At 47.6% G+C, this 14,164-nt stretch overlaps 1 protein-coding gene across 1 annotated transcript; it reads right to left on the reverse strand.

Annotated features, from left to right (window-relative positions):
- Positions 1-9,511: 9,511 nt before the first annotated feature.
- LOC146334594 (uncharacterized) lies at positions 9,512-11,886 on the reverse strand. The gene is made up of 2 exons (XM_084824782.1): positions 11,803-11,886; positions 9,512-10,445 (listed from the first exon to the last, which is right to left on the reverse strand). Exon 2 carries the CDS (start codon positions 10,422-10,424, stop codon positions 9,954-9,956), a length of 471 nt encoding a protein of 156 aa, XP_084680908.1. The 5' UTR covers positions 10,425-10,445; positions 11,803-11,886; the 3' UTR covers positions 9,512-9,953.
- Positions 11,887-14,164: the final 2,278 nt, after the last annotated feature.

Here is a 14,164-nt window from a genome sequence, read left to right on the forward strand (position 1 = left end):
CCCAATACATGTACCCCCCCCCAAGCACCATATTGAAGTGGAAACAAACTCCAGGGAAACTGTTTCCCCTCTTTTCCTTTCCACCGGGATGAATGAATTTAGATGGACTCCAGCAAAGAGCATCGCAAGCTGTTTTCCTACTGAATCAGCGCATTGGCCCACCGAGACAATGCTCTGACTGCTAGAGGCTCTGCAGGTTCGCAGACACAGATCTCCCTGGCAGAAGATGGCCTAGCGTGGGCCAGGGCCAGGGGAAATGATACGGATGGTGAGGGTGACATGATGCAGGAGGGAACAGGAACAGAAGAAACAGGTTGATGCATATTACTCGGGGAGATCTTAACAGTTCAGGAAGTGCTCCGATGGAAGAAGCATGCCTCCATAACCCATGCTGTAAAGAGCATGAGATCCCTGGCCCATGACTCAAAGGAAATACATTTGATTCAGGACTTGAAGGGCTCATTCGCTAAGCTCAGCTATTCCTCCGTGGCAGAGGATGTGTCTGTGCTGCAGAACATCTGGTTTTACACGGTGCTCGTCTGTCTTCTGTGTCTTCTCCTCACCCCACCCTCCTGCAATACTCTTGTAGTTCAGTGGCAGAGCACATATTTGGCATGCATATTTTGATTCAATCTCTGGAAATTCCTTTTAGTGCTCGAAGAAATCCTGCCTGAGACCCTGGAGAGCCACTGCCAGTCGATGTCAACAATACTGGGCTAGCTGGCCCAATGCTCTGACCCAGTAGGACCCTCCAGAAGGAGTCCAAACCATCAAAAGCCATCAGAAGGTTCAAGACGTTAATCCAAAAGGTGCCCCGCAGGGACTCTTCCTAAGAATCACATAGCAAAAGTACACAAGAAAGGCTTAGTCTGTGTGTGTGTGTGTGTGTGTGTGTGTGTGTGTATATATAATGGTCTGACCCAGTAGGACCCTCCAGAAGGAGTCCAAACCATCAAAGGTCATCAGAAGGTTCAAGACGTTAATCCAAAAGGTGCCCCGCAGGGACTCTCCCTAAGAATCACGTAGCAAAAGTACACAAGAAAGGCTTAGTCTGTGTGTGTGTGTGTGTGTGTGTGTATGTATGTGTATATGTATATGTGTATGTGTGTATATATATATATACACACACACACACATATACATACATACACATATACATACATACATACATATGCAATAGCATGTCCTCAAGCTCACAGGAAAATCCCTTTGGAGTAGTTTTAACAAGGTAAAGGACTTGGACAAACCAAGCTCACCAGTTCCTCTGCGGTGCTGAAGGGAGAATGGGATGAAGCTGTTGGAAAACTGTACAGTTATACTGTGTCCGTGGCAGGCCTGATGGTTGAGAGATGCCCCTTTAAACTTAAGTGCTTTATTATCTGCCCTGGGATATCTGTTGCTGCCATCAGAGTCAAAATTACTTTAAGAACCCGAAGGCCAAGGATGATGCTGTCATCAGCTCATTATAGCTCATCAAAGGCGATGGAACCATGACAAATGCTTTCCTTGTCCTTTTGCATCCCATTGGGAAGGTTTGCTTCTGCTTCTGGTCCCGTCTCCGTTGTCTTGGGAAGAAGTCTTCGGGGTCAACAGCACGCCTTCGCTCAGGGCTCTTAATCTGGGGAGTTGGGTGGGGAATCGGGATGTATGAGAACGTCATTTGTGTGTACAAAGCTGTCGAACAAGCCCCGTTCACAGCCCTGAACTCTGACAACAGCAAGGGAATGTGTTCCCAAAGGAAGTTCTCAAATAGTCAACCATGCGGTCACATTCAAAAAATTCACATTTAGTTTTCAATCAAATAACCAGTTTGCAATTGCACAAATTTAAGATTGTGCTATTTCATGTTTTAGTCCATGGGGAAAGTTGAACCATTTTGGAAAAATACACCCCATTTTGGCACATTCATTCCGTTCCATCGTGTTCAAATTGTGCAGTTTCCCCATTTGTAGAAACTGAACGGAGATCACAAACAACCGCAGTAAATGGGACAAGAAGAATATCAAGCTGATGTTCAGAGAATATGTGCAAATGCAAACATGGCTTCTTTAGCCATCTGTATTAGGGGAGCATTTCAAACTTGTGAGTTCCTATCATACAGCTGTTTCCTCCACATCATAGATAAGGGCATAAGAGGGCTCCTGCTGGATCAGACCAAAGGCCATGGAGTCCACTGTCCTGCTTTCCACACTGGTCAGAAGGGGAAATGTAAGGCATGGGGAAGATGGAGTGTCCAAGGGGACACAACTGGCAATTGAATGGCCTAACATGTCTGAGTGATATTCAGGGCCAGCCAAAGCCACATTGCTGCCTGGGGCCATTAACAAGATGTTGCCGCCACCACCACCACCACCACATTTCTTCCACACAGAAGCCAGCAGGACTTGCAGTGGAATCTTACTTCTGCGCTGGGAACAGGAAAGCATCCCCCACCAGCGCAGCCAAGTGGCTCAAATTTCAGGATCCAAGGTGCTGAATCCATTTTGGGTATGGGGTTCGGCACTTCGGATACCTGCTTTAGAGTTCTGGCTGGTTCTGACAGAAACCCAGAAGGGATTCACAGCCCTCCAAAATCAGAGATGCCAGCTTCTACTGTCCCCGACCGTAAAGGAAGGCAGCAGCCGATCTCAGTAGGTCCTAAGGCAGCTTGGTAGAAATGGCAGGAGGGTATTTCCCTCAGAGTCCTGTAAAATATATGGGAAATATGTCTGTCATGTACTAAAAGAGATTTACATCCTGGGTGGTGTCCCATCCTCCATATACTACTTGGGAGTTGGGACTCCTCCCGAGTAATATATCACAAACTCCTCAAGCAATATATCCAAATGAGCTTTTCAAACCACAACATAGTTACTCTAATGGAGACTTAGAAATAATTAGCTGAAGAGTACGATAATCCACAGTGAGATGACATAGTCAGCAACACCTATAAAGGGAGAAATCACAAGCAATTTGTGTTGGGCATCATTCTATGTGCTTTGATGTCTTCCCCCGCCGTGGGTTGGGGATCGTTTCCTGGTAGAGAAGGCGTCATCACTTTCCAAAATTGTTGCCGAGACCACAACTCATGAACAAACAAGAAAACAAGAAAGCCTACAGTGCTTTGACCCCACAGGAGAGATGCTGACATCAAATTCTCAACTCTGTTTAAGATAGCATCCTAGATTACATTTACTATGCGCTGCCTTATGTATAATGATATACCCATAACATTGGGCATAAATGTAACTTTACACTCTCAGCAATATCCCTTTACCCAAATAGCTGGAATATTTCCCCATGGTCTAATGCAAGACACATTTTATGTCTGCAGAGGTCTTGCTTAGCAATTCTTCCCCCTCTTTTTCTTTGTCTTATCTTTTCAAAATGAATTTAATTCGAATATAACAGTGATAAAAATGTAATATTGGTTACTGTGATGAAGGGCTACATGCTCCTACCTTCCTTGCAAGATAGGAGAGCCTGGGAGATGCCCATCAGGTGATTTACCCATGAGTAGACCTGTCAACATCCATGCATTTTTCCATTAGTCTGCACATGAGAATTCAGACTGGTTGATGGAAAACAGGCAGACTGAGGCTCCTTCCTTTTATTTATGTACATAAGAAGAGGCCTGCTGGATCAGGCCAAGGCTTCCTCTAGTCAAGCATTTTGTTTGCACAGTGATAGTGGCCAACTGGATCCCCACAAGAAACCCACAAGCAGGACTTGAGTGTAACAACCCTCTGCCAACCATGTCCCCCAGCAAGCCACTGGTGTACATCGGCATACTGCCTTTGATACTGGAGGTAGCATAGAGCCATAAGGACTTGTCGCAATTGATAGGCTTCTCCTCCAGGAATTAGTCTAATCCCCTTTTAAAACCAACCAAATTGGTGGCCATCATCTGGTGGAAGTGAATTCCATAGTTTAACCTTGTGGTGCATGAATTGGTACTTCCTTTTATCTGTCCTGAATCTCCCACCAATCACCACGCATACTTTGTATGCATACACCTCGATCATCCCCACCCACCCAGCGCGGCCTCCTTTCTAGGCTAAACAATCCCAGCTCTTGCAACATTCCTTCCTAGGAGAGTTGCTCCACCACTTGGTCATTTTAGTTGCCCTTTTCTGCACTTTTCCCAGCTCTACCAAATTGTCTTTTTTAGGTGCTGCGACCAGAAGTGTCACACCATAGATTTGTATAAGAGGAGTATGATCTTGGAAGTCTTATTTTCAGCTCCCTTCCGAACTGTGCCTAACATGGAGTTTGTCTTTTTTTACAGCAGCCAGCCACACCCTGGGTTGACCTTTTTTGTTGAGCTGCCCACCACAACCCCAAGATCTCTTTCTTGCTCTGTCACCACCGCCTCACATCCCGTCTCGTTTTATTTACCCCATAGCTGAGAACCCAAGAGGGCCATCCCATGGGTGAGACTGTGTCATCACAATTGGGGACACCCTGGGTGGGACCCAGACCAGGCAGTTCCCACATTTGGTGGAGTCAGGCAAGCACAAGATGATGTCGGAGTGTCATCTTGTTGTACGCATGAGGGTTTGGGATTTGGGGGTATACAAATTAGAGATGGGTGATTCTGTCAACGTTATTTTCTCTCTCACTGGTCCCATCTTCAGTTCAGTTCATCCCCAAAGTTGAGAGGTTTTTTTAAGTTTAGTTTACATCAAAGAAGTCACAAGGAAATTCATAAGCATTTTTTTTTTTTGCACATTGTTTCTAATAGTTGCATTCATGTCAGCATTTCTGGCCAAATATGTTGTTGCTGTTGTTTTTGTTGTTGTTATTTTCTTTAATTGATTTCATTTTGAAACTGCCCAATAGCTGATGCTCTCTGAGCGGCTCGGAACAAGCTCTGCTGGCAGTTCAGAACATTGTGTGATATACACATTTTTGCAAGCAATTTTCTGAATATTTGGCATTTTTGAATGTTGCTTTCCCTAATACATGCCTTTTTGGACTTCGTTATTTGATACGAGGAGCACATTGCAAAACTTAGCGAGTTGGTGGATAATTTAGTTTCTGTTCACATATGTTCTGTTCAAAATATGAATAGAACAATTCCCCCCCCCCCCAATTCTAATAAGAAGCTATGAATGACAGGGACAATGGAAGTACCCAATTAAAGTCAATAAATGGTGTATGAGCTCTTTGGCCTCGTGAAGGTAGGCTGGACTAGGCCTCTTGAGTAGTTTGGTTAGGGATGTACGAAATGAGCCTTACCTGGCTCCACCGGGTTGCACTGGGGGTGGGGGGAGGTGCTTCCTCCCTCCCCCCGGAATCCTCGCCCCTGGTCAGCAGGGACACAGATCCATCCCTAAAACGGACGCTACGCTATTTGCGTTCCCCCTTATTTTCACCTTCTTAGTCTACGTAAATATTGATGTAGACTAAGACGGCCCAAAATAAGGAACGCAAATGGCGGCGGCCGTAGCCGCCGCCATTTGCGTACGCGCATTTTGTTTTGTTTTGTTTTTTTAAGTCAGATGTGATAGGCTACGTAAACATTTACGTAGCCTATCACGTCTTTTTTTTTCATACTGAAAATGTAAGGGGTAGCCAGTCAGAAGACCGGCCGTGGCTGCCGCTAAACCGCCGCCGGAACCGCCACCAGAGCTGCCGCCGCCCGGAAGATCTGCCCCAGGTAAGTCTCGTCCTGGGGGGGATCCGCAGGGGGGCAGGGGGGTGGCAGGTCATTCCGCCATGGATTTGGGGGGACCGAATGCATGGGCATTCGGCTTCCCCGAGATCCGTGGCGGAATTCTCTGCCATCCCTAAGTTTGGTTCAAGCAGCCAACCAAGGCGACTGAGGGATTGAGAGAGTGAGAGAGAGAGAGAGAGAGGGAGAGTCTGACCATGAGAGGTGAATTGCAACTTGCTCATAAGCAGGAAATTCCTGTCCACAAAAGTAACTCATCCCTCAAGAGAAGAAGCAAGAGTAATGATGCAGCTGTACTGATACAACTGTTACTGAGCACTAATTAGTTTCTGAGCATGCGTAGTGTATTTTCTTAGTTCTCCAGCTTTCAGTCTGAATTAATGCATCCTGTTTCTTTTATTTGAGAGAGACACAGGTTCGTCTGTCTCTCCCACGGCCGTGATGTGCTTTAATAAATTTCTAACTGCTCAACCTAACCTGTCTTGGATGTTTCCTTAAAAGCCTGAAGGCTCCTCACATCAGAGAATAGGCTTTCATGTCACAGCTGGTCTTCTGTATGGAGTACTAAAGATCTTCTTTGGTTCTTTCTTTCTTTCTTTCTTTCTTTCTTTCTTTCTTTCTCTCCCCCCCCCCCACTTTCCTCGGGACAAGACCTTACTAAGAACTGCTACTTCATTCATCAACAGAATGCAAAGAACTTGAAATCAAACAAATTCAAATGTGGGAGATGGAGAAACTGTCAATCCTTCCACAAATCTGGTCTATATTAGCTCAGGTTCTACTCCATCTGACAGAATACAGATTGGGACATTTGGGGGCATGCTGAGGAACGTCTTTCTCTCTCTTCCACATCCCCAACCCCTTTTACTGGACATGTAGCATGGTTCAATCCTGAATATGAAGATATTTATGAACTTTGGAAATTTGTATCGAAACTGAACCAAAAAGAAAATCCCATTCACCTGTGCAGGCCTCATTCAAGGGGTGCAGCTGTTCCCGGCATGAAGACGACCACGATGCATCTTCCTGCCATATAGCTGTTAAATATGAGAAGCTTCTCAGTAAAATAAGATTTCTTTAATGGGGCACCACAGGGATTCAACCCCAGACTTGTTAAGAGCAAAGCACTCAAAGCCCTGGGCCTGTATGGGCAACTTTGACAGTTTCTGTTTCTCTGACTTAGAAGCATAGCATCATAGAATAGTAGGGTTGGAAGGGGCCTACAAGGCCATCGAGTCCAACCCCCTGCTCCATGGGGGAATTTCAGTTTCAAAAAACATTCCGGTTTGTCTGTTTGTTTCTTTATTGAATCAAGTTCTTTTCATTCCAAGTATGATGAAATGTGTAAACTGTGGTAAATTCTCCTCAACAATCAGCGGAGACAAACTTAACCCTGTCCCTTAGCCTGGGGACACAGCAAGCGCTGCAGGGGGAACAGAGGGACACCAGAGGAGCTCTGCTGGATCAGGGGTCCCTCTGGTCCAGTGCTGGGTTCACGTGGTAGCCAACCAGGACACGAGAGTGACAGCACCCTCCTGCCCACATGATGGTTTGACTCCTTCTTCCCCATGGTGATGCTATACTGGCATTCTCTGAGTGTTTGATCCAAATGTAAGTGGTGGGAGAGGGAGAGGGAGAGGGAGAGGGAGAGGGAGAGAGAGAGCATCAGCATGTTGGAAAGTATAGCACTGTGGTTTTGTGAGAGGCTTATATGAGCTTTAGCAAGAGGAAAAAGATGCCCCAATCTCCATAGCTGTGAAAATACTTTGGTGAGAGATGCTAATGGCACAATCTGCATGATGCTAATGCAGATGTTGACGTAGCTGTTGACGTAGATTTTTTTACGTAGAAAATGAAACATTTTCATTTCCACGGCTGACTGCAGGGACGCAAACGGTGGTGGCTACAGCCGCCGCCATTTGCATACCTGCTAGCCATCGACTGGATGTCCAGCTGCTGGCGGAGCCGGCCAGCGGCTCCGCAGAATCTCCGCAGAATCCCGGCTGGCCAGGTTTCCGTGGGGAGGGACGGAACGCCTCCCCCCCATCATCAGCATGGAACAGCTCCCCACCCCCCCACCAGGACGGGACTTACCTTAGGTGGATCTTCTTGGTGGCGGCGGGTCCGGCCGCGGCTCCGGCGGGGGTTCGGAATGTAATCCGGTGGCGGCTTACGGAGCGCCTCCCTCCCCAGCCAGTTTTCCGGGAGGAGGGACGGAACGCCTCCCCCCCAGCATCAGCATAATCCGCGGAAAGGTAAGTACCTTTCGTACATCCCTACATTGGGCTATTGATGGCCACCACTGTATGCAAATGGTGCTCAGGTAAACAACAGAGATCCACTTTCGTGCAAAATGGTGGCTCACGCAGAAGCGGGGAACACTGTGCTTGCCTGTCTCGGAGCGTGCCGAGTCGGGCAAGCATGGGCATCTGCAAACTGGCATCTGGGAGCTGAGCAGGAAAGAAACCACTGAGCCTTGAGCCCCAACAGGACTCTCACGACATCCCTAGGATGACGTCGGCCCAGGGATGTGCTACCCCACCAAAGGAAGTTCATTTCAACTGTATCTTCTCCCAGCATAGAAGGAAATCTGTTCCATCTTCCTCTCATTACCAAGTCTTATCCCTACAGGACTGCATATTAACCTAGTTCCTTAGAAGAGTGATTTGGGCAGCCAAGAAACTCCCTCATGAAGGCTCCTCCTCCCTCGCCTGTTACCACGTTGAGCCATGGCAGCAGGCTGCATGGAGAGAGATGAGTGGGGGAAAGAGGGCCATTCCATAGCCCTGCTGAAAGAACTATCATTTTCCCACGTCCCTCCCCATTCCTTTCCACTTGAGGGTCATGCCTCTTCAAACTGCAAACCTGAGGGCAGGGACTGTCTCCTCTCTGGCTGAGGAGTGGCATACAGCTACGTCAACAGATAGTAACGAAGGAATGGTGTCTAAGGGCAATTTTGTTTCACTGACTGTGTGCATTCGGGGCTGGAGCGGGGAGGACCATCGATTGGTGTTGGTGGTGGAGAATCTGCCTTGCATGGAGACAGTCCCGGACTCCCAGGGTCAATCCCAGACATTCCTGGAGACCCTAGAGAGCCACTCCCAGTCTGAGAACGCAATTCTGAGCTCGATGGCGAGCCCGCCTGAGCTGACGCAAGGAAGATTCCCATGGACCTATCTGCTCTCTCACCAGGAGATGGTACCACAACTGAAAATAGAACCACCTTCCAGGAGAAATCTCACCACTTTCTGGTCCCCATCTCTGTCCCTCCTTTTCCTTTGTCTTTTTTTTTTTTTTTTTAATTTGGCCACTTGCAGCAGGGATTGGTTCCTAACAGTTCTTAGCAGGAGATTTAGTCAGATTTGCTAGACTGATCCTTCTTCATCACTCAGCTCCCTACCACAGTCTCTAGAATTTACCTTTCTGACTGGGTGAGGGGACGCATTTCGACATCGGCACACATCCATGCAAGTACACATTCCTGAATGGGATGCATCGCACATCATGGCATGTCACACACACTGCAGCTGTGCAGACCTATTCGGAACTCTGTAAGGAACTCCACAGGACGCTTGGGTGTATCTCGAGCATATCTTTAACCCCAGGAATAGCACACCATCTGGGCCCCTGGCGTGAACACACAAGACGCACCCGACCAGCCTCTCTCGACCTTGGTCCCCTGACGTTGTTGGACGACCTCAGCCCCCGATCAGCATGCCTCCCCCCCCTCCTTTATCTCTGGGAGTCCCAAGGCCAGGTGAAAACAAGAGGAAGGACGATAAACCCTTCTGGAAATCCACAGAGTGACCCCTCTGTGCTTCAGGTGAAAAGACCACCAGAAAACCAGTGCTATAATGCAAAGGCAGTTTTATTAGGGAGGTAGGGGTGGGAGGTATTCGACTGAATGATAAGCAGGCCAATGAACAAAGAACGCACGCCAGTGAACAGCTTCCCTGCTGAGATTGTTTCTGGAGAAAGAAAGGGGGGCTAAACGCATAGAACGGTCTCCCCTCTCTCATGGAGATGAATCCCCTGTGACCCTGATTTACCTATTCAGCTAGGTGATCTCTCTTTCGTGGCAAGGCTTAGTGGTCCCTATCCTCTTTACAGTCCTCAGGGGGAGCGTGCTGGAAGAGCCTTCGGCAAACAAGGGAAATCGGAGAAGAGCACAGACAGTGGGGAAGAGCGGGTTGAAATGAGAGCGAAACGGGTGCAGGGGAGGTATGCATAGGCCTGAGTTCCAAATCCCAGCACATCTTCTGGTCATTCCTTTTGGTCGTGGATTGTCCGTGTGCGCTCAGCAGGGGGAGTAGCAGATGCTGCCTCTGCGCCCAGCCAAGCTGCCTTTGCCTCCAAGGTAACCGAAGCGTCTCCTACCACCAAAAGAGCCCAGAAGGCCAGGGCCAGCTCCATCATAGAACCCTGTGCCAAGTCCTCCTCCAAAGCCCCCGACGGCACATGGGGTGTTGCCTCCGACGGCGACAGGGTCACAGCTGGCTGAGAGGATGGGGCCGGGGATGGTCACGACGAAGGGAGCGGGCTGGATCGTGACCTCTGAGGGTGGGATCTGGTTGACGCAGGAAGGGTTGACTCCAGAAAGCACGCCCAGATCAGCTGAGGGCACGGCAGATCCGGAGCCATAGCCATAGCCAAGGATGGAGCCAAGGCCATAGCCATAGTTCCCCCAGCCACTACCCCCAGCTCCAAAACCAACAACGGGGCTGGAAACACAGGAGGGGATGGCGCAGACTGGTCCACAGTACTTCATGGCTGAGAGACAGAGGTGGGTCTGAAAGGAAACACAAGGGAGAGGTGCTAATGACCCACATGGGTTGATTTATTACCCCATCCGTTTTTAGGATGTGTGAGTTTTATTGCTGGACACCACCTGGGGAGGGGTTCCTGCCCTGAAAGGCGGCCAAGACATATTGTAAATATTTCAAATGAACAAATAATGCATAAGAAGATCTTGGATGCACAGGAACAAAAGAAGCCATCAACTCCCGTAATAGTGTAAAGGGAAAGGAAATCCCTTCATGGAGACCAGCTTCGCGGGCCCAACTTTCAGTCCCCTCCCCAACACATGTACCCCTGAAGGACCATATTGAAGTGGAAACAAACTCCAGGGAAACTATTTCCCCTCTTTTCCTTTCCACCGGGATGAATGAATTCAGATGGACTCCAGCGAAGAGCATCGCAAGCTGTTTTCCTACTGAATCAGCGCATTGGCCCACCGAGACAATGCTATGACTGCTAGAGGCTCTGCAGGTTCGCAGACACAGATCTCCCTGGCAGAAGATGGCCTAGCGTGGGCCAGGGCCAGGGGAAATGATACGGATGGTGAGGGTGACATGATGCAGGAGGGAACAGGAACAGAAGAAACAGGTTGATGTATATTACTCGGGGAGATCTTAACAGTTCAGGAAGTGCTCTGTTGGAAGAAGCATGCCTCCATAACCCATGCTGTAAGAGCATGAGATCCCTGGCCCATGGCTCAAAGGAAATACATTTGATTCAGGACTTGAAGGGCTCATTCGCTAATCTCAGCTACTCCTCCGTGGCAGAGGATGGGTCTATGCTGCAGAATATCTGGTTTTACACGGTGCTCATCTGTCTTCTGTGTCTTCTCCTCACCCCACCCTCCTGCAATACTCTTGTAGTTCAGTGGCAGAGCACATGTTTGGCATGCATATTTTGATTCAATCTCTGGAAATTCCTTTTAGTGCTCGAAGAAATCCTGCCTGAGACCCTGGAGAGCCACTGCCAGTCGATGTCAACAATACTGGGCCAGCTGGCCCAATGGTCTGACCCAGTAGGACCCTCCAGAAGGAGTCCAAACCATCAAAAGTCATCAGAAGGTTCAAAGACATTAATCCAAAAGGTGCCCCACAGGGACTCTCCCTAAGAATCATGTAGCAAAAGTACACAAGAAAGTCTTAGTCTGTGTGTGTGTGTGTGTGTGTGTGTGTGTGTGTGTGTGTATATATATATATATATATATACATACATACATATACATACATACATACATATACATATATAGTTACATACATACATACATATGCAATAGCATGTCCTAAAGCTCGCAGGGATATCCCATTGGAGTAGTTTTAACAAGGTAAAGGACTTGGACAAATCAAGCTCACCTGTTCTTCTGCGGTGCTGATGGGAGAATGGGATGAAGCTGTTGGAAAACTGTACAGGGACAAGTCCTTTTATACTGTGTCCGTGGCAGGCCTGATGGCTGAGAGACGCCTCTTTAAACTTAAGTGCTTTATCATCTGCCCTGGGAAATCTGTGGCTGCCAATAGAGTCAAAATTACTTTAAGAACCCGAAGGCCAAGAACGATGCTGTCATCAGCTCATTATAGCTCATCAAAGGCGATGGAACCATGCCGAATGCTTTCCTTGTCCTTTTGCATCCCACTGGGAAGGTTTGCTTCTGCTTCTGGTCCCGTCTCCGTTGTCTTGGGAAGAAGACTTCGGGGTCAACAGCACGCGTTCGCTCAGGGCTCTTAATCTGGGGAGCTGGGTGGGGAATCGGGATGTATGAGAATGTCATTTGTGTGTGCAAAGCTGTCGAACAAGCCCTGTTCACAGCCCTGAATGCCGACAACAGCAAGAGAATGTGTTCCGCAAGGAAGTTCCCAAAGAAATAGTCAACCACGCGGTCACATTCAAACAATTCACATTTAGTTTTCAATCAAACTAGCAGTTTGCAATTGTGCAAATTTAAGATTGTGCCATTTCATGTTTTAGTCCATGGGGCAAAGTTGAACCATATTGGAAAAATACACCCCATTTTGGCACACTCATTCCGTTCCATCGTGTTCAAATTGTGCAGTTTCCCCATTTGCAGAAACTGAACGGAGATCACAAACGACTGCAGTAAATGGGATGAGAAGAACAACATCAAGCTGTTCAGAGAATATGTGCAAATGCAAACAATGCTTGTTCAGCCATCTGTATTAGGGGAGAATTTCAAACTTGTGAGTTCCTATCATACAGCTGTTTCCACCACACCATAGATAAGGGCATAAGTGGGCTCCTGCTGGATCAGACCAAAGGCCATTGAGTCCACTATCCTACTTTCCACAATGGTCAGAAGGGGAAAGGAAATGAAAGACATGAGGAAGATGGAGTCTCCAAGGGGACACAACTGGCGATTGAATGGCCTAACATGTCTGAGTGATATTCAGGGCCAGCCGAAGCCACATTGCTGCCTGGGGCCATTAACAAGATGTTGCCGCCACCACCACCACCACCACCACCACCACCACATTTCTTCCACACAGAAGCCAAGAGGACTGCAGTGGAATCTTACTTCTGCGCTGGGAACAGGAAAGCATCCCCCAGCAGCGCAGCCAAGTGACTCCAATTTCAGGATCCAAGGTGCTGAATCCATTTTGGGTATGGGGTTCGCCACTTTGGATACCTGCTTTAGAGTTCTGGCTGGTTCTGACAGAAACCCAGAAGGGATTCACAGCCCTCCAAAATCAGAGATGCCAGCTTCTACTGTCCCCCACCGTAAAGGAAGGCAGCAGCCGATCTTAGTAGGTCCTAAGGCAGCTTGGTAGAAATGGCAGGAGAGGGTATTTCCCTCAGAGTCCTGTAAAATATATGGGAAATATGTCTGTCATGTACTAAAAGAGAGTTACATCCTGGGCGGTGTCCCATCCTCCATATATTACTTGGGAGTTGGGACTCCTCCCGACCCCGAGTAATATATCACAAACTCCTCAAGCAAGATATCCAAATGAGCTTTTCAAACCACAACATAGTTACTCTAATGGAGACTTAGAAATAATTAGCTGAAGAGTACGATAATCCACAGTGAGATGACATAGTCAGCAAGACCTATAAAGGGAGAAATCACAAGCAATTTGTGTTGGGCATCATTCTATGTGCTTTGATGTCTTCCCCTGCCGTGGGTTGGGGATCGTTTCCTGGTAGAGAAGGCGTCATCACTTTCCAAAATTGTTGCCGAGACCACAACTCATGAACAAACAAGAAAACCAGGAAGCCTACAGTGCTTTGACCCCACAGGAGAGATGCTGACATCAAATTCTCAACTCTGTTTAAGATAGCATCCTAGATTACATTTACTATGTGCTGCCTTATGTATAATGATATACCCATAACATTGGGCATAAATGTAACTTTACACTCTCAGCAATATCCCTTTACTCAATAGCTTGAATATTTCCCCCTGGTCTAGTACAAGACACATTTTAAGTCTGCAGAGGTCTTGCTTAGCAATTCTTCCCCCTCTTTTTCTTTGACTTATCTTTTTAAAATGAATTTAATTCGAATATAACAGTGATAAAAACGTAATATTGGTTACTGTGATGAAGGGATACATGCTCCTACCTTGCTTGCAAGATAGGAGAGCATGGGAGACGCCCATCCGGTAATTTACCCATGAGTAGACCTGTCAACATCCATGCATTTTTCCAGTAGTCTGCACATGAGAATTCAGACTGGTTGATGGAAAACAGGCAGACTGAG

Source organism: Heloderma suspectum, chromosome 17 (genome assembly GCF_057233095.1).
Source record: "Heloderma suspectum isolate Gila_16-S chromosome 17, 16-S_ref, whole genome shotgun sequence".
Lineage (NCBI taxonomy): Eukaryota > Metazoa > Chordata > Lepidosauria > Squamata > Helodermatidae > Heloderma > Heloderma suspectum.

Coding starts and splice junctions, on each gene's coding strand:
- LOC146334594 (XM_084824782.1), bottom strand. CDS start 10,424: ATGAAGTACTGTGGACCAGTCTGCGCCATCCCCTCCTGTGTTTCCAGC.